General features: G+C 34.4%; 1 protein-coding gene across 1 annotated transcript in view; it reads right to left on the bottom strand.

Moving 5' to 3' along the window:
* Window positions 1–456: 456 nt before the first annotated feature.
* Window positions 457–23,646, bottom strand: part of LOC105117447 (uncharacterized) — a 24,005-nt gene continuing 815 nt past the window's right edge. Inside the window, exons 2-6 of the mRNA XM_011015108.1 lie at window positions 17,373–17,568; window positions 2,397–2,684; window positions 2,153–2,302; window positions 1,879–1,998; window positions 457–1,384 (exon numbers count right to left, since the gene is read on the bottom strand). Of these exons, the coding sequence (XP_011013410.1) occupies window positions 696–1,384; window positions 1,879–1,998; window positions 2,153–2,302; window positions 2,397–2,684; window positions 17,373–17,568 (1,443 nt within the window). The 3' untranslated portion in view covers window positions 457–695. The remainder of the gene's footprint in view (window positions 1,385–1,878; window positions 1,999–2,152; window positions 2,303–2,396; window positions 2,685–17,372; window positions 17,569–23,646) is intronic.

Raw genomic sequence — 23,646 nt, 5'->3', positions numbered from 1 at the left:
AATGGAGGAAGTGAAGTGTAATAGTGGTGTGTAATGGTTGTTATGGTTGGCTGAGGTAAAGGCTTTTAGTGGTGACTTGGAGGGTGGGGTTGTCGATGATGGTGTTACTGGAGGTGTAGAAATGGGAGGTGGGTTGATTATTTTGGTCTAAAGAGAGGGATGAAGCATTGTATCAGTGAGAGTGGGTCTCACGATGCTTGCGAGTTAGGGAAGTTGATGAAGAGGGTTGTCGGTTTGGGTAATTACGGGTTGGTGCTGGTCTAAAGGAAAGAATAAAAGGCAGCTGACGGCTAGTTATGCTTATTGGTATAATGTTTTTTATTTTTTTTATTTTGTGTTGTGTGGGTGATTGTGAGCTGGTGAATGTTCACAAAACAGGAAAAAATTCTAATTCTAATTCATACACACATTAAATATTTATAATCCAGAACTGGAGTTTGTAAATAATTCCGTACAATTTTTAATAATATTTAAGTTATTGGTTCGGGTGACAAGGAGAACTAGATCAGCCTGATGTCTTAATTAGGTGACATGTCTACGTTTCCTTAGCATTAAAATCGAATTTTTTACAGTTTAGCGGTTTTTCTATCACCTTAACTGGATTGGATAATTTGATTGAAACAAATGTTTTAATAGGTTTGGTGCTCTAATACACAAGACGGATAATCCTGTACCAAGTCCATGAATAATTTTTGTCAGGAGGTAAAGAAAAAGGGAAGAAAAGGTCCCACCTCAAACCATTGCAACTCCTCCTGAAGTTTAAGTGCAGGCCCAGGCTTGGTTCCTCCTCTGTAATGCTCCATATCTGCAACATGGTGCAACAATGTGTTGCCCTTCTTATCAATTACTCGATGCAGTCTAGCCAATGGTACTTTCTGTTGCTTCACAAGATTGAAGATCTCTTTCTGGCGATGCATGACGGCCACATCCAAAATGCTCTGGCCCTCCTCATTGAGATGCTCAACAGCGTGGGGATATTGATCTATTATCCCCCACACAATCTCTTCTATTCCATTTATAGTTGCAATAAACAATGGGATATGCTCCTTCCTAGCATCGGGATATTTTTTCATTATCTCCAACACAATTTCTTCTTTTCCATTTTTGGTTGCAATAAACAATGGGATCTTCTCCTTCAATGATGAGTTCGTTTCAGAAGTTTCTGTTGTATAATGAAGTTGGATTTCAACTGTATCTTTTCCTTTGCTAGTGAATTCAGATAACTGGTTTTCTCCCTTTCTATATTCTTTCCCACCCAGTCCTTCCTTTGTTATGCTGACACTGACTTTATTCAATGACTCATCTTTCTCTATTAGGATTTCGGCGACTTTCAAAGCAAATACATGCTTTCTTTTCTGGTTCCAGAATCCTTCTAGCCAACATCCTACTTCATGTTCATGCGAAGGGGAATGAAATTAAACATGGATGACAGGATGATAGTAGAAATGTTAACAATGATAGTAGAAGGATGAACAAAAAAATATCATGATTGTAGAAGGTGAAAAAATAGATAATGATTGTCTGGTTTTTAACCTTTATATCAGCAATTCTTATTACTTTCATGATTGTATCTCTCCTCACGTCATCAAATTAAAATCTGCAACGTGACAGATCATTACTTATCATTTTTGACGCCGCAAACTAGAAATACAACACTAGTAAAATTTGGAGGAAGGAACATAACAAGTCCATTAAATCTGCCTTTGAAAAAGAAAGAGAGAGAGAGAGAGACTCAATAATATTCAAACTAACATTGGCTACCGGATTCAAATATTTGTTCGAGCCATCAAATTTTAATATCGATATACAAAGGTAGCTCAATATATAATACCACCTAGCCTTGAAACCAAAAGAACAGGCCCCAATTGTGTCCAATACCTTTAGGGACCTTTAAATATTTGAGTATGCCGCCTCTTGGTTTCCTCTCCAGCATCTTTCTTTCCTTCAACCAAGTTTCTACCAGTGATTTTACCTCGTGGTGACGTTTAACAGGAAGGCCTGCAACATAATATAGAGTTCAATTTATATGTGTGTGTGCATACACATATACATATATACATATAAGAGTGTGTGCGTGTGTGTCCATGGTATACATACAAGAAATATGTAGGCAATATTGTAAGGTCTAATAATGTGGTTAGTGTAGGCATACAGCAGTAGATGAGCCTTTCACATGTGCCCATGGGAAATCCACTCTCAAAAGCGGTTGGCATTTGGGCTAGAAGTTGAAAAGCAGTTACGCCGTCTTTGTCCGTCAACTTGTGGAGCGAGTCATCCATTTCTAGCAACAGTAAAGCTGTTTCTGCATTCATGAAATGAGGCATGGAAGAAATATACGATATCTTATATATGTATACTTTTAAATTCGATAATTAGACAAAGAGAGGAATTGTTACCAAAGTGTTGCCCTCTGATAGCATTGCTAAGGATGGACAGGTCATCTTTCGTTCGCTTGATGTGAATTGCTAACAGGCTGCCATTATCATCCACGCATTGTTGTGGTTTGGAACGGATTAAAAACTCCACTATTTCTGCCTCAGCAAATCCAGCGGCTGTAAACAATGGGGTTTCACCGTAGTTATTTGTTTCCTTAAGGAGGTCTTCACATCTATCTACCAAGAGTCTTACAGCCTCATAATTCCCGTAGATGGTTGCCTCGTGAAGCACCGTATTTCCAAATTTGTTTTTCTCCTGAGAAATTCAATATCAGGTAGATTGGACTCTGTCACAGTTACAAGGGATTCTGTCTCATTAGGTACAAGGAATTTCATATCATTCACGATTTCAAGTAAATCTTTAAGTGGTTGCTCTTGTTTGCTGTACACAGCTAAATGAAGTGCAGTATCCGCAGATAGCGTAACTGGCAAGGGCATTTCTAGGACACGTTCCTCATAATGGACAAGCATGCTTTTCCAATTTCCACTCATGGCTGCTCTATAAGGTATCCCCATTATAGGAAGAGAACCCATGTTTTCTCTCTACAAAAAATTACGTAAGTGACTATTGTTAATGAACAATCTCAACTCAAAGCTAAATAATGTGAAACTCTAAAAATAAATTTATATTATATAACTCATTAATATAATGGAAAACAAAATTAGGAAGTGAGCACTCAAGGAGAACTGTAAGTATGTCATACCTTTAAGTAATGGAAATGATCGAAATGCTCCTCCACCTACTTCTTGGTAAAGTCAATGTCAACAAGAAAACTATTATGTTTCCGGAGAGATGACTACAAAGAAACAACCTAGCTTGTAGTTTTTTTTCTGAATTAAGTCGTTTGAGAACCCTATATATACAATCCCTTAATTCCTTTTTCAGAAAAAAGGTAACTTAGGATCTGTGTGTTGCTTGTTTGGTTTATAAAGTGAAACTATTACGAGAATATAATAAAGATATGTTGATTCTCCTTTCGCTTAAAATAATTTTAAATTTAAATTTTATAAATAATTTTATATTTAACTTTCTAACATTATGTGATGTTTTGAATAAATGAGTGGGAAAATACAATAAAACCCTTGATGGCTTAAAGTTTGGGTATAAATGAATGAGAGGTAGTGTAGTAATTCAACAAAACTTGATAAATATAAATAGAAAGTGAAGAAAAAAGAAGAAGAGATCTGAAATTGGAGAGAGAATCGGCAAGAGAGAGAAGGGAGAAAGAAGAAGAAGAGAAAAGAGGGAAAATAGAAGGAAAATAGAAAGGAGTTGAAGGAAATAAGTTTAAAGGTAAGATTTTGTATAAATATGTGTTAATTAAGCTTTAATTTCAGTTTTGATAAATGTTAGGGTTTTGAAAATTTCTGTTTTGGGTTAATTGATGAATTAAGTTGAATGTTATGAGTTGATTGTTGTAGGTAATGGATTATTAAGTTGAATTTGAGAGATTGTAAATAAAAATGATGATTTTGAGTTATGGTTTTGTTTGAATGGTGAATTTGTGTTAGAAATAAGTGGATAATAGTAGGTAATCTGTGAAAATTCTGGGTTTGAGGTTGAAGATGATGAAAATTCAATTTGGTCCCTCAATTTTGGAAAATTACAGTTTAGTCCCCATACTTTGGAAAATTTACAGATTGGTCCCTGGAGCCTATTCCAAGATTCTGAACAGAATAAAAGATAAATTATGGGCATAATTCCTGTATAGTTATAAAATTTTAACACTTTCAATTTGGTCCTTCAATTTGACACAAATTACCATTTAACCCTAAAAATTTGATAAAACTGCAGAATGGTCCCTGGAGTATAATGAGATGATTTGGACAGAAATGAGGATTGATTATGGTCAGAATTTCAGTATAGTCATGGATTTATGATAATTTTAGTTTAGTCCTCCAAATGGATAAAGTTACAATTTGACCCTTAAAAATATGATAAATTACAGATTAGTCCCTAGCTGTAATATTAGCTTTTGTAGATGGGTTTGATGAATAATTGAGGGTAAGTTAGTGAAGTATTACCAATTTTATTATTTGTTTTATTATGGATTAGATTTCGAGAAAACTGTTAATTTTTTGGTTTTTGGAAAAATAACTAGTTAGTTAAAAAAAAACATATAGGGTTATGGAATAGACCCTTAGTTAAGTGTATTAAATAGGTTATATGTTCTTTGAGTCATTCTTGAATATATTTCTTTTATATTCAGATAATCCTGATATTCTACCAGCGGGACGTTAGTAGGATTTTCTTCGGTGTCTACTTTTAACTTTTGTTTGCTTCGAGTCAGGTGAGTGGATAATTTTCCATATGCATGAGAAATATTATAAATATTTGATTTGTTAATATGAATTGGATCATGCTTCTTGATAATATATATGGTGACTATTATCCTTGTTATGATAAGCATGATCATTCGTTGAATCCGAATTCTTGATATAAACCAGTATGTATTTTGGATTGACTTCTGAATTGATAACTCCTCATTTAATTGATGTCATGAGTTGAGTCTTGAGATATGAATATGTCTGTTTGATTATGATTATGACCCTATGGTATGTCAGTCAGAATATCCATGCTAACAGGGTAGTGTTAGTCTTTGTGCACATCGTATCTGAACCCTAGTTGGTCGGGGAAGTCACCAACCTGTGTGGACTGATCATCCCACAGTACGGAGCCTCATGCTCATTGCATTTTAATTTTCTGACGAATTTTACCATATGATATTCTTGTTATGGCCTATTTGAGAAACCTTTTTATAACACCCTAAAGCCATACTTTTATATATATTTCTCATTGTTGTATTATCTCGTGTGTGTGTATTGAACGTTATCTACTCACTGAGTAGTTGAACTCACACTCTCATTATTTATCATTTTCAGGCTTATAGCTTGATAGCAGGTCACTTTTATTGGACCTTCAGAACCTGCTCTTTTGGTTGTAATTCGTATATTTTACTTTATGTCTAATTAGTGCTCCAAAACTATGAAATTATATTAATTCTTGTATTAAGACAATTCAATTATATTATAAAGTTGATTTTGTTATTAATGCTGCGTTGAACTCTGATTGAGTTAGGATAAATTTGTGTGTAAGTTTGGGTTCGCATGTATGGAACCTTGAAGGGGAACCTTGTCTATGTGCCGGTCATGGATCTGGGATTCGAGTCGTGACACATTCCATATTATCAGCACCCATCTAAGCTTATTATTTATTTTAAATAATTAAATAATGCTTTGTATCGATCTCTTAAAATAGACTTTTCTTTTATGGTGAACTCTTGCTGATGAGCTCCTCCTTTTAGGGATATTTTCTTCCATATTAATAATTTAATTAATCTGTTTCCAGAAGTATATATTAGCTTAAGAACTTGTTTAAATGATCATTATAAAAATAAATATATTAAGATTTGATTTTGGTCAGATTTGTTTTTCTTAGTTTCATTATAAGTGAAAAATGTATTGCATTTGTTAAACCATAATATTAATTGCAGCTTGAAATCAAGATTAACATTCTTGCTTCTAAAATAGGCAAGCAAAAAAGAAGAAATTAATTTATTACTTTTTTAACCTTTTTTTCCTTTTAATTGGAATAATCCTATTTTAATTGTTCATATTTGCTTCTTTTAGTTAATTTGTTATTTTGTTAATAGCATTACCTAAATCTTATGATCTCTCAATTACTATAAAAAAAAATATTCTCATTTGCTTTCTCGTACATAAATACACTTATTACATTATAATATGAGATATTCTCATTTGCTTTAAAGAAGTATAGAATATAAAATTGTATACAAAATAATTCTACCCTTAAGTTCCATATCCATACTGATAAAATAAAAGTTATTTTTAAGATCAATTGTAATTAACATAAAATTTATTATATTTATAGGACTCTTGAGCTATAACTTCATTATATAAATGTTAAGGCATCTCCTTGCATGGTCAAGATGAATCATAGCCTATTACACAAATTATCTAACACTTTTACATTGGTTTGAAGTTAAATTTATGAGATTTGAATTTCTAATTATTTAATCATTAAATCCTCATAACATATTAAATTAAATTATTGAGATTAGTATAGTCCATTCAACATTTTTCATATTCTCTCAATTAAAATTAGTTATCTTGTATTCTTTTTCTAATTTAATAAAAGAAAATATAGAATATAAGCTTTGAACGTTTTACAGTTTGGTCAATATAATTTGATATCATATTACATAATTATTTGAATTTAAAATTATAATTTATTAAATGAATTTTCAAAAATGATTTTATACTAACATTTTAATATTTCACACTATCAATGCCCATCTTATCTTTTATTTTATTTTTTTAATAATAGTTTGTATGGATCTCTTAAAATACACTTTTCTTTTTTTGGTAAATTATCGATGATGAGCTCTTCCTTTGTAGGAATTTTTTGTTCAACATTAATAGTGGAAACAATCCGTTGCATAAGTACATATTATTACTTAGTTTTTTATAGCTTTAACTTGCTTAATTGATCATTATAAAAATAAATATATTAAGATTTGATTTAGTTCAGATTTTTTTTCTTAGTTCATTAAATATAAAAAAATGCATTGCATGTGTTAAACCATAATATTACAGTTTGAAATCGAGATTCACATTCTTGCTTCTAAAATAAGCAAGCAAAAAAGAAGAAAGTAAATTATTACTGGTTTCCCTTTTCCTTTTGGAATAGTCCTACTTTAATAGGAAGTAAGCAGTAAGCAATCCAAGAGAACTGTAAGTATACCAAACCGTTCAGTAATGGAAATGGTCGAAATGCTCCTCTACCTAGCTCTTGCTAAAATCAATGTCAACAAGAAAACTTGTTTTCGGAGAGATGACAATAAAGACACAACCTAGCTTGTAGTTTGAGAACCCTTTCTGTACAATCGTTTAAAGAATGGTTCCATGTTAAAAAGAAAAAGGTAAATTAGGATCGCGTTGCTTGTTGATGTAGAACAGTCTACAGGAGGAGAGGAAGAGCAGATCACAGGAGGAAGAGCAAATTGCAGGATATAATATAAATGCAGAGAAATCAGGAACTACAGTGTTGCCATTGGAGTATTCTTCCAACAGATTGCCTCCTTCTTTAGGAGTCCTAATTAATGTCGTAATATCAGGATTTATTTACTTTTCTAGCTCTAGTATTTGTTTTCTTTATTCTAGTTATTTCTTTCCTAAATAATTATATTCCTAGTCGAATTAGGACTTGCAGCCTATATAAAGGCTGTCTCTTTTCATTGTAAAGTACTTTTAAATTTCAAAAAGAACTTTCTCTTGGAAAATTTTAATTTTTAAACTCGTGGATTCGAGTATAAATTTTTGGTTCGAGGATTCGAATAATTTTACCCGGAAACAGGCGGCGTCCTATTTCTACAGAAGCTTCCGCTACGTCACTTGTTTAGTTTATAAAGTGAAACTATTATGAGAATATAATTAATGAAGCTAAATTTCTATTTACTTCTTTTATAAGCATATAAAAATGATGGAATCTAATATATTAATTTATAATACATCCCTCTTTACTTTATTTGCTTAGTCATTAAAAAACTTAAGCCTTTTAAAGTTTTATATTAAATTAAATAGCTGAAAAACTCAAGTCTTGTAATGTGTGGTCCATTCAATTTTTTTTATATTCATTTATATTTTTATATTTATTCAATATGGGACATGATTGCTAACATATGAGACTCTAAAAATTATATGATTTTATATTAACTTTCTAAATATCATATATGATTTTATATGATTCACATTCTTGCTTCTAAAATAGACAAGCAAAAAAGAAAAAAGTAAATTATTACTTGTTTTCTCTTTTTCTTTTAGAATAATCCTACTTTGATTGTTCTCGACTACAAAAGTTACATTGAAAGACGAGACACAAACAAAAAGAGACAAACAAAAAGAGACGTTGGCTTATTATAAAAGTAAATCAGATGAGAATTAGGCTACTTAATGTATCCAATATGCTACACACTCTCTATTTATTAATAGATCCATGCAAGTTTGTATAAAACTAGGTTTAAGGAATTGAATCCAAGATGATTGCTTCATATAAGAATTAGCTTTAGTATGCCAAAATATAATCTATATTATTCCATATATAAAAGATTCCTTGCTACTAATGAAACAAATCATCCAATAAATGAGTTATGAACCATGAAAACGGATTTTTCAAGACATTTAATAATGAAAATGGATGTGATCTGTAGTTTCTGACCTGGAAATACAAAATGAATATAAAAATTCCTTGCCATACCTTTCAATTGAACTTTCCTTTTACCAATCCTTTCCATTAATGAAACAAATCATCCAAAAAATGAGTTACGCATTATGATAAAATATTTTTAATTGAAAAGGGTTGGGTGCAAAACTTTAAATCATTATCTTGACTCAAAAACTTAAGTTTTTGTATGTATAATTTATATCATCTTTTAAATGTTCCATACTATCAGCACACATCTTACTTTTCCATTTCTTTTTAAATAATTAAATAATACTTTGTATTGATCTCTTAAAATGCACCTTTTTCTTTTTCTTATCAGCACACTCCTCCTTTAAAAATTTTAGTGATTTAAAAATTACTCTGCTTTTTGTAGCTTAAGAACTTGTTTGATTATCACTATAAAAATAAATATATTAAGATTAGACTTGTTTTTCTTAGTTCAGTATAAAAAAAATCAATTGCATTTTATAAACCATAATATTGCAGCTTGAAATCGAGATTTATATTCTTGCTTCTGAGCTAAACAAGCAGAAAGTAAATTGTTCATCTTTTTCCCTTTTTCTTTTGGAATAATCCTACTTTAATTGTTCATACATAAGTATTAAGAGTTATTTTAAAATTATTAAATGAACCTCATGTAAAAATTGAAGATTTTAAGTTGAAATAATTGATGTGCAAATGATAAAGGGGGTAAATTGTGAATCTTATAAACAAATGATTGGTTTAAAATGGAAAGAGATTTTTCTATCAGCTTGTCCGAAAATTGCTACACTATTTTGGTCTACGTTTGATAGAATGAGGATCCATGTTATAAATAGAAAGCAATAAAGCTAGCTCCATTAGATGATAAAAGATTTCTACCTTTGACCCTTCATTTAGCTAGCCTACATCTGCAGATTTTTCTCTTTTTTTTTTATAATAATCGAAATTTTATAAATAAAACATAGTCTTTACAAAGAGAGAAATGGAAAACTCATATATAAAACAATTAAACCAAAAGATATTCAGCAGTTGTTAATTTGTCCAGCATCAGATATAAAACAATAGTGCTAGGTGGTGAAGGATTAGTGTAAACACTGCATTCCAATCGGTTTTTTGTTCTCAAAAATTAGTTTATTTCTTGATGTCCAAATGCCCCATAAAATGCCATTCGAAGGCAAAATAATTGCTTTTCGTTGGAATATCCCGGTCACCAGAGCACTCCTGAGGCATAATCCAGCTGCAGTCTAACCATTTTGTGAACTTCATCCACAGTTTCCACACATCACCACAGTGCAAGAAAAGATGAACAATTACTTTAACCGGCGTCTATCAGATTCCTGTGGAGAAGAAACTCCCGAGTGCAGACTCTATTCTGAAGCAAGATCCAAATGAATTGAACCTTCCTTGTGAGTCTGCCTCCCATACTCTAGTGTCCTTTTTATTCAAAATAAATTGAACCCCACTTAACATATGCACGTAATTCTGGAAATTGAATCAATGGATAGATGGTGGCCATTTCTTGAATTTTAATTTCCAAGAAACAGAGAAGGTTTTCTGGAAACAGGGTATCAAAGATAGGGAAAGGTACAGTTACAACGGCTCAGCAACAAGAAGTTAGATCTTAGAGCTGTCTGGTATGTGCCATGCTTGCATGTAGATGCAGAGAGTAGGTGTAGAAAATATTTCAACACACCAAGTGGTGTTACAATTAGCAGACATGCTCTGCATAATATAAATTATGTACACAGAAAAATTGTGCGATGCATAGTCCTGGGAAATGAGAAAATATTGAGGTGTTTTCTTGGGACAAGATTGGACATTCCCGGTGAAGACGGGTTAAAAATCCGTGTTTGGGTTGCCTGGGGAGGCTTTGGGCTTCCAAAACGCTGGGGAGGTGCCTGCCCAGTGTTGGCTCTTAGACTTGGCTTAAGAGCTGGGCATTACTACACGCCATTGGCCCAAGCATCGGACTTCCAGTGCCTGAAACCTAGGCTTGGCCCAAGCATGAGGATTTTTTTTTGTGTATAAAATATGCCCCGTTCGGTGCAATAAAAGTAAAAAATAAAAATCTCTCTTTTTAGGTCAGGCCTAAACTTATAGAATTATGTCCATTATTGGGACAGAAATCTGTCAGTTTAGGCTTGGTCGGATAGAAATCTGATAATTTTATAACTAGACCAGCCCAATCAGACAAGTGTCCTATGTTGATTTTTTTTTCTTAAACACACACTTACATGGCAATCCAAATGGACTCCTCTTTTCTCTCGATTTTCAAAAAAAAAAAAATAAACATATTTTTGAGCTCACTGCACTCACAGAAAATCTATAAATTAGCATACATGACAATGCAAAGTTACAAGTTTAAATACAATTAATATGGTGTCACTCTTTTCAACTTACTCGCTGTCAATACATGTCTATCTTTTGTACAAAAACAATCCCCTATTAGAAGGGAATCTAACAGCCTAGACCAACAACATAGCGAGGCCTAGCAACTAATAACAAGCATAATTTTTTCATCAATAATATAATTATCATCTTATTTTTCTCTATTTATTTACAAGCCAAATACAGAAAAAGAATAGACCACCCAAGAAAGTGAAAGACAAGAAAAAACAGAAGAGAGCGGAGGAACAGAGGGTTCAAAGCAAACCACCGTCTTCGACTTCGCCTCCCTGCACAGGTAAGTTCTTCGTTTCCCTCTCCTTTGTAATTACATGGGTACTGTTCATATACAAATTTAATTCAGTCAGACCTGCAGGGAAGCCTTAACTTTCTCCTTCTTTGCTGCCTTTGTTTTGTCTTTGCTTTGCACATTCATTTTCAATTTTAGACTCTACAATGAATGCTTGCCTTGTGTTGTTTCTGTTGTGGTTTCGAGTTTTGGATGAGTGACTATATTAAGAGTTGGCTAGCCTCTGGTTTTCTTTTTTTATCTTCTTTTTTTCGCTGGTTCAGAATTAAAGAATCAGGGAAGGGGATTGTTGTTTTTTTTTATCAGTAGCTCCCTTTTCTTTTCGTTTCCTTCCATGTTCTTTTTATTGAAATAGTCAACTAGGTTTGCTTTGGTTTCTAGTTCGTGATATATATGGGTTATAAAAGCATGTCGTTCCAAGCTCTTCTTTTTTGTATGAAACTAGCATGGTAGTTTCTCCCGGATTGTAAAAAGAAAAAATAAGTCATGAGTCATGGACACATGCAGTGGGATTTTAATTTCAAAATTTCAGTTTCAAAACTTTGGTTCCTTCATGAATATGGGCATAGTCATTTCCAGCGTACAGAATCTTAAGTTGATTTGGCTTTGAACGATTTTTGTTATGAATTCTTTGAAGTTTTCTTGTAGTTTTTGTAATATAAATGATGGTTTGCTACTTTTTATTTTGGTGTTTATGTCTAATTGTGATGTTTGCGTTTTAATAATATATATATATATATATATATATTTTCTTGTGTGTTGCATATAGTCAATACCCTAACATGTTTTGAACTTTTAAAAAATATTTTCTTGTGTGTTGCATATAGTCAATACCCTAACATGTTTTGAACTTTTTTTTATACAAAAAATATTGGAAGTTTTGAAAAATGTGTTTTCACATGGATTTTTTTTTAAACACAACAAAAATTATTTTCTTGCATTTTTGAATTTTACAATATGTTTGTAAAACTCTAAAGGGTATTGGCCAATATTCTAAAAAAATATAAAAATCTTATTTTGGGGGCAATTCATCTATTATTCACCGCTAATATCTGGATAAACAAATCCTTAAAGGATGAATATCTAAAATATTATTGGAAATAATTTGTTATTATTCACTATTAATATTTGAATAAAGAAACCCAGAGTGGAAAATATCCAAAATAATTTTCTAGAAATAATAAATCTGCACACATCCTTGAAAGAAGCCTTGATTATAATCGAGAATATTTCAATTTTTACTCCACGGTTTATGAGTCGTAAGAGTATAAAACACTAAAAAATATAGTTTTTTTAAAAGCAACCTAGATTTCTAAATTTTTGTCTTTTGTCTTTATGATTTATGAGTTGCAAACCCTTGAAATACCAATGGAAAAATGTGCTTTTAAAGCATATTGAATTTTCTTGGATTTTTTTCTTAATAAATTTAGTCTAAATCAAACACAGATTTCAAGAGATCTGCATTGATTCCCCTTGAAACTTTATAGACATATCTAAAGGTATGATCTATATTGGCCAAGCATTATTCTTTTAGACTTTTAACCCAAATCACTCATTATAGCAAACCTATCCTAGAAAAACTAATTAATAGAACACCAACACCATAGCAATTATAAGGCAGACCAAACACCAAGTAGCTTATAAACACCAAGCAGCTTAGGTAGGGCGTACTAAGGATGTTAATACATTTCCTTTATGCAACTAGTTCCTTACCTTGGAATCTTTAAAAAACCATTTAGGGTTCCTAATGATCAAAATACTAGGTGGCAACTTTCTTATAAACAATATAATAAAAAACCCTGAAACCAATTGTTGGTCGTCGCGCTCTGCCACTAGGGTGTGACAAAACTCAATCCAAAAAAAAAAATCAAAGATGATAATCTTCACACCACCGCCAACGATATATATTCACACTTGAACTTTAATGTTTTCTTACTTTTAATTTGTATATAAATAGACAGCTAAGTTGATGTTATTGTATATGGGAAATATAAGAAAGAAACACTAGAAAAAAAGAGATGTTGTGTTTAAAAGCTTTTAGTTATTGTAAGTTTTTTGTTATTAAAAGAAAATAGCGTGTTTTATTCTCCTTGAGTGTTTCAAAGCCATCATGAGTGGTCTCTTCCACCAGCAATATCTACTCTATATTACGGAGTGTAATGTTAATATAATTAATTTAATGACATCAACCAAAACGTTGAATTTGCGATTTGGTTGGTCACCATTTCTGTGGAGATGCCAATCATGTCTTCATCCTGTGGAGGATCTTTGAAATAATTAAGTAATGTGAAGAATTCTTCATCCTGTTGAAGTGGCAGATGACTGAAAGAAAATGACATAGCAACAAGCTTTTTGATGATATTCCTCATGGAGTCTGAATCATATTCCCCCAAACAACTGTCAGTTTTTGTATTTTTCTTGTCACGAGAAAGGCTTAGAATCGAATCGATCCCGGCATTTTTTAAATTAATTTAGTTTGATTCATGAACTCGAATGTTTTACAAGACCATCTATACTGATTTGTCTACAGAAACATCACTTTAATGATAAAATCCCGCTTTATTCCTTAATCGAATATTTTTCTTTTTATATGGAAGTCTTTGATGGAATTTTAGCACTATCTTTGTCCATCCTTTTTTTCATTAGTGCAATTTCATCCAATAGCAGCACGTTTTGCACGTCATGCTTTACAACTAATGAGGAATAATCTTTGCTTCACAAATTTCTTCTTTAATTTGATTACTGAAATGACGCGTTCCACGCTTAGCTTTACATCCTGATTTAACTAAATTATATACGATATGCAACCCTTTTGTTCTTCAGAATAGGGTCACCACGTATCAGGCTTTATAGCACAGAGCTGTGGTACCACGGACATCTGTGCATGCTCAAACGCAGAAAAATTCAACACCATTAGTACTAAAGGTTTAGCAGAAGTAAAAAGATTATTGACTTGATAATATGTGTACGGTTTGAACTTCATTCCACATTTGATGGATTCTTTGTCCTTTTAAACAAATTCACACAGCATGCAACTTTATGCCGTGTGATGGATGACACAGCTTGAATAACAAGATAATGATGCATTATAAAGCAGCCAAACTTAATCAGAAGAGTTTCAGGAATATAGAGTTTAGCGAGAGGAATATTCTCGAGCAAGCACTCGTAATTTTCTGTCAGTGATGAATGAAGAGTGAAATAAGAGAGTGCAAATTAAGATGCCAATTGGGATAAAGGAGTATTGTTGCTCCAAATCCTACAAATGTAGACAGAAACTCCAATAAGAAAATAAAAGGCAAGAAAGAAAGAGATTGGTCAAAATAGAGTTATCCCACTAGAACTCTAAGTCATAGTTTTAGTCATGAAAATGAAGGCTAATGAGTTATGCCTTACAAGTCTTTAAATGAACATGAGACCGACCTTAGTAAGAAAAGAAAATCGTAATCCCTAAATAAAAAGAAAAACCTATCAAAAACTTTTATAAAACATAAAATCTAAAAAAATCAAGGAAAAATAACAAAATAGGCTTAAACAACAACTTCAAGGCCTAATTTTAGAGTCTTCTAAAGTTCAGTTAGTTATAGCAAGTTAGGCCTACCATAGAACCAAGCCTCATAAATCTCCCAAAAATATTTAAACGCAATCCAATAATTGGATAAAAATTTATAATCTTTTAATGCCTTTTTTTTTTCTAGTGCAACTAAACCTTCTCTTAAAACTAACTATGTCCTACTAGTCTATAAATATATATGTTATGCTATCTACATAATATTTTAGTGGTAGATCCCCGTATAATTATGGCAAATCTTCTTTTGATCAAAAGTATATTGAAAATGCCATAAAGTCAATAGCCAAAGTGACATACAAGGATATGAAAAAAAGAAAAAAAAATTGATCTACTATAGCAAACAATAAAAAGACTACTAAGATTTTTTATTACATCATAATTTGATGCCATTAGAAGATCTTATGAGGTCGTTTCTTGTATAACTAAAGTTTGAATCCAGAATGTGCAACTAAATAGCAACTAGACGAAGGATGGTGGAGAAACAATCAAACAAGTTTATAGTTCCCTTCTCAAAAACAATTTGATTTCTCAACAACTAATTACCCCAAATAGTACTACTTGAAATTAGTCTCCAAAGTTAATCTTTAAAATTTGTCATTTATCATTTCTGGCCACTATAGAAATAGCGGATCAAGTGGAAGGGAGGGTAAATGCAGTTAGGGCTGTTAGGGGAAGGGAGAAGGAAACGCTGCTGTTTGGGAGAGGGCTCTATGGAGTTAAGGTGGAAGACGCTGTGGTTGAAGAGAGAGGTTCTGGAAATGCCGATGGCTTGCGTTTGAGGTTCTCGTGGGAGGGAAGATCTAGTGAGGGAAGGGAAACATCTTTATTTGACTGCTCAAAACCTTTACTTTTTTTTAGTCCGTGTTGAGGGATTTTAGACAAATGTTAAGATATTTTTAATAATATAATTAAAGCTTTAACATGTATCTTGTTTTATATTTTCTAAAAAGGTTTAGTAAGTATTTGCATTGAATTAAATAGAAACTGAATAAATGAATATTTTAAATTTAAAAAAAATAAAAGACAATAAAAAAGTTACGTAGTAGAATAGAGATGTAATTTATAACCTTTTCAATGGATATATTTATATATAATTGACATAATCTTTAATATTTACCTCATTCAGAAAACATATGGTTAATATGAAGGGAAAATCATTTTAAATTTATGGATTTTCTAGATGATATATATTTTAAGTTTTTCTATGTGCTGGGTATATAACTTACTAAAGTGTATATTTAAAAAAAAAAAATTGATTTTTGTGAATGTAATTTATTTTTTTTGCAATAAATCATTACATGTTCAAAAATGATTTTATTTTTTTTGCATAAAACTTTTTATTTTAAATAATTTGCAATTTTTAAAAATTTTTAATTTAGATATGTTCAAAACATACCCACTAAAAAAACACATGCCATATCCAAAATGCTCTGACCCTCCTTATTGAGATTCTCAATAGCATGAGGATGTACATTTATTATCATCTCTACCATCTTTTCTATTCCCCTTCAGTTGCAGTAAACAATGGGCTCTCCACCTTAATAGTTAATGATGACTTTATTAAAGAAGTTTGTGCTGTTGGACATTTTTTATTTCTTTTGCGTCGCTAGTGATTTCAGAAGTTTGCCCTTCTTCTTCTTTATTTTGGTCTCCTGTTATGATTTGTGATGAGAGCAGAACGGTTTGTTTTCCATCTCGTCCTTCCTCTCCCTCTAACTCATATGAGTCATCTTTCTCTACTAGGCTTTTGGCGAATCTCAAAGCAAATACACGCTTGTTTTTCTGGTTCCAGATTCCTTCTAGCCAACATCCTACATCATGCTCATGCGAAAGGGAATGAAATTAAACATGGATGAGAGCTAGCCATTTTTATGAAATGGAAAGAAATGTTAACGATGACACAGAAAAAAGTCATACAATAGTAGATGAGTCTTTCAAATACGCCCATGGGAAATTCACTGTCAAAAAAGCAGCTGGCATTTCGGCTAGAAGTTGAAGAGTAGATATTTGATTTTTTGTCCTTCAAGCTGGCGAGCGATCTATCCAGTTCTAGCAACAGTAAAGCTGCTTCTGCATTCATGGGATTAGGAAGACAAAAATTATACAATATCTTATATATGCATAGTTTTAAATTTGAAAATTCAATACAGAGAGAAATTGTTACCAAAGTTTTGCCCTATGATAGCAGCGCTAAGGATGGACATGCTATCTACCGTTCTCTGGCGGTGAATTGGTAATAGGAGGCCATCATCATCCACGCGTTGTCCTGGTTTGGATCTGATTAAAAACTACACTATTTCTGTCTCAGCAAATCCGGCAGCTGTAAACAATGGGGTTTCACCGAACTCATTTGGAACCGAAAGCAGCTCGGGACAACGTTCTACCAAGAGTTTTACAGCCTTATTATTGCCATAGATGGTTGCTTCGTGAAGAACCGTATTTCCAAATTTGTTTTCTTGAGAAATTCTGTCTCAGTTAAAGGTAATTCGCTTGTCGTCATGATTTCCAGTAAATCTTTAAGTGGTTGCTCTTGTTTGCTGCACACAGCCATATGAAATGCAGTCTCCTTAGAGGCCGTAAGTGGAGAGTGCAAATATTCGGAATGTTTCTGATAGTAGTCAATCATGAGATCCCATTTTCCTTTCTGATAGTAGTCAATCATTAGGCCGTAAGTGGAGAGTGCTTTTATGGCTTCTATTTTTTCTTCTTTCTGTTGTTGCCTTTTTTCGCTACTTCTTCGGCTATCTTCTTATTAGCCAAAAGTTAATAAAATCTCGACTATTATTTAGAAAAAGGTCTACTGAATTGGACGAATACATAACGACCCTTCTATTTGCAGCTTAAACAAGTTTTGATTTAGACTTTAATGCCTTGGCCTTTTCTTTTGTATTTTAGACTATGTTTTTTCTTTTGCTAGTTCACGGTCAACTTGCTTGCACTAGCTAGTATATATCCTCCCGATTTTTTTTTAGATAATAGTCGAGATTTTATTAATTTCTGGGAAGATAGCCAAAGAAGTCGGAAAAAGACAACAACAGAAAGGGAACAGAGACCAAACAAAGGAAAAATGGTAAAAGTGATCAGCTGTGAGTTATTCTGTTATCCCAGAACTTGATCCCATCAGAGCTGATCCCTAGATCCATTCTGGTGTAAGCAAAAGTGTTTCTATCAATCTTCAACCATAAGGAAAGCCTGTGAAGAATCAAGTAGAAGCAACCCTGAAGATCTGGAGTGGCATCGTTAAAGATTACATCGTTCTGATGAAGCCACGGACTCCAAACAATACAAGTAAAGAAAAGTTGCATGAAGTTAAAGCAAATCACGCTGAAACAAGAAATCATGAGTGCATGCATACTTTATCTTGAACAAGCAGCCAAAGAAACAATTGAATCCTGGGGGAGCATCTTTTAACCACACCGAAGAGTGCAAAGGTGTAAAGATATCAAACGACCTAGTTTTGCCACATGTCAAGAGATTAAAGGGTCAAGTGGTTAAAATGTTGTTAGTATTGTTATAAAAATAAGGAAGTTTGTTAGCATTGAGGTTAGAAGCTTGTTCACGTTTTCCAACTATAAATTGATATAAAGTTATGTAACAATGTGAAGGAATTCATTAACAAAAGAGTATAATTGATCCTTCTCTCTTCATTTATTAGAAATTCTGCTATCTTTACCGTAAAGCACTAAAAATACACATGCTCATAAAACATTAAAAATTCTAATCCTAATTCAAACACGCACACATTAAACATTTATAATTTATAAAATAAACCTTCTGAAATTCATAAATTAATCTAGAAAAATTGTTGAAAGCCAAGGAACAATGCTCAAAAATTCTGAAAGTGCTGAAATAATGGCGCCGCGTGGGTACCGTACGCCACCCCCAATTGGTCCCACCAAGTCCGACTTCTCCGCAATGCCCCAAGCTTCAGTGATTTGTTGAGCTCACCATTCACTGGTCCCCCAACCTTTATCAATCACGTGATTCATTGTCCTCACTGTCTCTTCAATTGGAGTGGGCGATTACAATAGATTACATCAATAGAGTCCATATCCATTCTCTTAAGAGAAACCTTAGTACACTCAAGAATATGTTTCCTAGACAAGCCTTCATCGTTAGGGCCTGGACTGTTAGGAGATCCAAACATTCAAACACACACAAATTTACGTGGTTCGGCAACTTGCCTACTCCACGGAGCTACTGGTTTGTATTAATCAAGCTCAAAAGCAATACAAACAACAAAACAAGGAGGAGGAGAAAACTTCTCAACTCAACTCAACTCTCACCCTTAGCTCTCTCTCTGTGTTTCTCTCTATCTCGTGGTCTATCTCAGCTATCAATACATCTTCTATTTATAGCTGAGGAGGGAGATGATTGTTCAACAATGGTGGGCAAGTTAGGCACCTACCATTTGACTATAATTTCAACCATGGCTGCCACCAACCATGGCTGCCACCAAACATGGCTGCCACCTACCATGGCTGCCACCGTCCATTTGTGTCCACACACATAACAATCTCCCACTTGGACACAAATGGTGTTAGGTCTGTCTTTTAATCTTCAAGACCCACTGAAGCTTTACACAGCTTCAGTTTATCGAGAGTAACTCCTTTGGTTAACATGTCGGCTGGATTCTTGCTTCCACAGATCTTTTCAAGTAACAGTTGTTCATCGTCGAGCAATTGCCTGATGAAGTGATATTTGATCTGTATGTGCTTTGTTCTGGAGTGAAATGCTGGATTCTTGGCAAGGAAGATTGCACTCTGACTGTCACTATACAAAGTACCTTTTCCATGCATCTTGCCCAATTCTTGCAGGAAACTCTGTAGCCATACTATCTCTTTTGCGGACTCTGAAACTGCAACATATTCAGCTTCTGTCGTTGAAAGAGCAACTATCTTTTGCAAGGTAGAACTCCAAGAAACAGTAGTGCCTCCTAGAGTGTATATATAACCTGTAGTACTCTTTCTGCTATCAACATCTCCTGCTAGATCAGCATCTACAAAGCCTTCAAGTTTCAAACCGCCAGCTGTGAAAATAAGACATGTCTCCGATGAGCCTTTTAAGTACCTCATGACCCATTTCACTGCCTCCCAATGCTGCTTTCCAGGATTGCTCATATATCGGCTTACAACTCCCACTACATGGGCAATATCTGGTCTAGTACAGACCATGGCATACATCAAGGAGCCGATAGCTGAGGCGTATGGGATCTGGTCCATGTATCCACGTTGTAGCTCAGTTTTTGGTGACTGGTCTTTACTGAGCTTGAAATGATTCCCCAGAGGTGTACATACTGGCTTAGCATTATCCATACTAAACCTGCTGAGAACCTTCTTGACATACTCTGCCTGTGAAAGCTTTAGTATGCCTTTGTCTTTGTCTCTGATGATTCTCATGCCAAGTATTTGTTTAGCAGCTCCCAGATCCTTCATTTCAAACTGTTTTGACAACTGTTGCTTTAGCTTGTCAATCTCTTCCATGCTGGAACCTGCAATTAACATATCATCCACATATAGCAGTAGAATGATATAGGAGTTGTCAAAATGTTTGATATAGCAACAATGATCAGCCTGACATTTTGTGTATCCCGTACTACTCATGAAGTTATCAAACTTCTTGTACCACTGTCTTGGAGCTTGCTTCAAACCATATAGACTCTTCTTTAGTTTGCAAACTTGACTCTCCTTTCCTGGTATTGCAAACCCCTCTGGTTGTTGCATGTAAATGTCTTCCTCCAATTCTCCATGAAGAAATGCTGTTTTTACATCTAATTGTTCAAGATGTAAATTTTCTGCAGCTACTATCCCCAGAACAACTCTGATTGTTGTAAGCTTCACAACTGGAGAAAATATCTCAGAATAGTCGATCCCCTTCTTTTGCTGAAACCCTTTTACAACAAGTCTTGCCTTGAACCGTTTGCTTCCATCATGCTCGGTCTTTACTCTGTAAACCCACTTGTTTTGCAGGGCCTTCTTTCCTTCAGGCAGTTTGGTTAACTCCCAAGTCTTGTTCTTCAGCAATGACTCCATCTCATCCTTCATGGCTAACTCCCACTTGCTCGAGTTTCCATCTTGTAAGGATTCTTCATAATTTAATGGTTCACCACCATCGGTCAGCAAGATATAATTCAGTAGAAGTGTGAACCGTTGTGGAGGCTTTATAGTCCTTGAAGACCTGCGAACAGCTGGTTCACTTGGCTCTGCACTATCTTGTGTAGAAGTGGTGGGTACTGAAGTGCTTGAACTATCTTGTGTGGACTCTTGAGTGGTAACATCAGGAAGCCCTTCTAATTGTATGAATTCAGATTTCCGTGGACTCGTATCTGAATCAGTTATCTCTAGTTCTGTACTTGATTTGTCTTTGTACAAAACTTTCTCGTTGAAGATCACGTCCCTGCTTCTGATAATCTTCCTGTTCTGATCATCCCAGAACCGAAATCCAAATTCTTCATCTCCATAGCCAATAAAGAAACATTTCTTTGATTTGGCATCCAGCTTGTTGCGAGCATCAGAGTCTACATGTACATAGGAAACACACCCGAAGACTTTTAGGTGAGCAAGTTGTACTTCTTTTCCTCTCCAGACTTCCTCGGGCAGTCTGAACTCCAAAGGTACTGATGGTCCATGGTTGATCAAGTAAACTGCAGTATGAACTGCATCAGCCCAGAATGTTTGAGGTAGCCCAGAATGCAACCTCATGCTTCTAGCTCGTTCATTGATGGTCCGGTTCATCCGTTCAGCAATACCATTCTGTTGTGGTGTGCCTGGAACTGTCTTTTCCATTCTGATACCGTTGACAGCGCAATACTCCTTGAAACCTCCATCAATGTATTCTCCTCCATTATCAGATCGTAAGCATTTCAGCTTCAAACCTGATTCAGTCTCAACCATAGCCTTCCATTTCTTGAACATGTCAAACACATCAGATTTATTCTTCAGAAAGTAGACCCATACCTTTTTGCTAAAGTCATCAATAAAAGTGACATAGTACCGAGAACCGCCAAGAGATGCTACTGGAGCTGGTCCCCATAAATCTGTGTGCACTAGTTCTAGTTTTCTTGGTCTTAAGGTCCTGCCAACCTTTAAGAAACTGAGCTTCTTCTGTTTTCCGAGAACACAGCTTTCACAAATGTCTAGATCAACATTTTTTAAATCTGGCAGCTTTCCCTTTGACTGAAGTATCTTCATCCCCTTTTGACTCATATGGCCGAGTCTACAATGCCATAGTTGCGCCTGATTTTCTGCTTCAGTAGAGGCAATTATATCTGCTGATCTTGTGGTCATATACAGGGTGCCGGTTTTCTTTCCACGAGCCAAAACCATTGCTCCCTTTGATACCTTCCACATTCCTCCAGAGAAAAGGATTGAATGGCCACTATCATCAAGTTGTCCGACCGAGATCAACTTCTTCTTTAGTTCAGGAACATGCCTTACATTTTGCAAGTTCCATGTAGATCCATTCATTGTCTTGATTTGCACATCTCCTATACCCACAATCTCCAATGGTTGTCCATCGGCCAGATAGACTACCCCATAATTTCCAGCAGTGTAATTTTGCATCATTTCATGGTGTGGAGTACAGTGAAATGAAGCTCCAGAATCAAGAACCCAATCATCAATAGGACTATGTACAGCAAGGATCAAAGCATCTTGTACCTCGTTTGTAGTGGCATTTACAGAATCAGCTTCAGGTTTCTTTGGTTTTGTGCAACTCCTCATAAAATGGCCAGGTTTGCCACAATTCCAACATTCAACCTGCTTCCGGGGTCCAAACTTGCTTTTGCTTCTGTACCTGGATTTTGATCTGTCTCTAGATAAGCCTCTGTCTTGTCTCCTTCCTCGAGTGTTGATGTTGAAAGCTGAACCTGAACTTGAGCTTTCACCCGAGTCTTTTCTTCGTACTTCTTCAGCTAAAATCAGGTCTCGGATATCATCATACTTTAATTTGGATTTTCCAGCTGAGTTGCTTACGGCTGTTCTCATACCTTCCCAACTGCTTGGAATGAAGCTAGCAAAATAAGTGCTCGGATCTCATCATCAAACTCAATTTCAACGGATGACAATTGATTTGTGATGGTGTTGAAATTATTAAGATGCTGTGTAACAGAGGTGCTTTCTGTCATCTTCAGGTTGAACAGCTTCTTCATCAAGTGCACTTTGTTATTTGCTGATGGCTTCTCATACATCCCAGACAAGGCTTCCATCAATCTTGCTGTGGATTTCTCTTTTGTAACATTATGAGCAACTCTTCTTGACAATGATAGCCGGATAATGCCCAAGACTTGTCTATCAAGAATTTGCCAATCTTCTTCTGACATGTTTTCTGGCTTGCTCCCCAACAGAGGAAGATGAAGTTTCTTCCCATATAGATAATCTTCAATTTGCATTTTCCAATATCCAAAATCAGTTCCATCAAATTTTTCAATTCCTGCAGCCTTTATTTCATCAGCCATTTTTACTCTTTCTCGGACTTGAATCTCAAAAATCTGACCTTACAAATGTGTCCGGAATGGCCAAAAATGCTGGAAACGACACTGAGATCACCCAAATCGGACTTCGGATGGCTCCGATTTAAGCAATCAAAGTTTGGGATAACAGGACGCTGCAGATGAAGCCACGTGGCAGGAGGAATAGTCGCTGCGCCACACCTGATTAAAACCCAATTATGCTGACGTGTCAGGATGACGTGGCACACACGTAGGCAATGTGGGGTCCACCAA

This window comes from Populus euphratica, unplaced genomic scaffold, assembly GCF_000495115.2.
Source record: "Populus euphratica unplaced genomic scaffold, PopEup_1.0 scaffold1334.1, whole genome shotgun sequence".
Taxonomy (NCBI): domain Eukaryota; kingdom Viridiplantae; phylum Streptophyta; class Magnoliopsida; order Malpighiales; family Salicaceae; genus Populus; species Populus euphratica.
The sequence above is the reverse complement of the archived record's forward strand: the minus strand, read 5'-3'. Positions and strand labels throughout refer to the sequence as shown.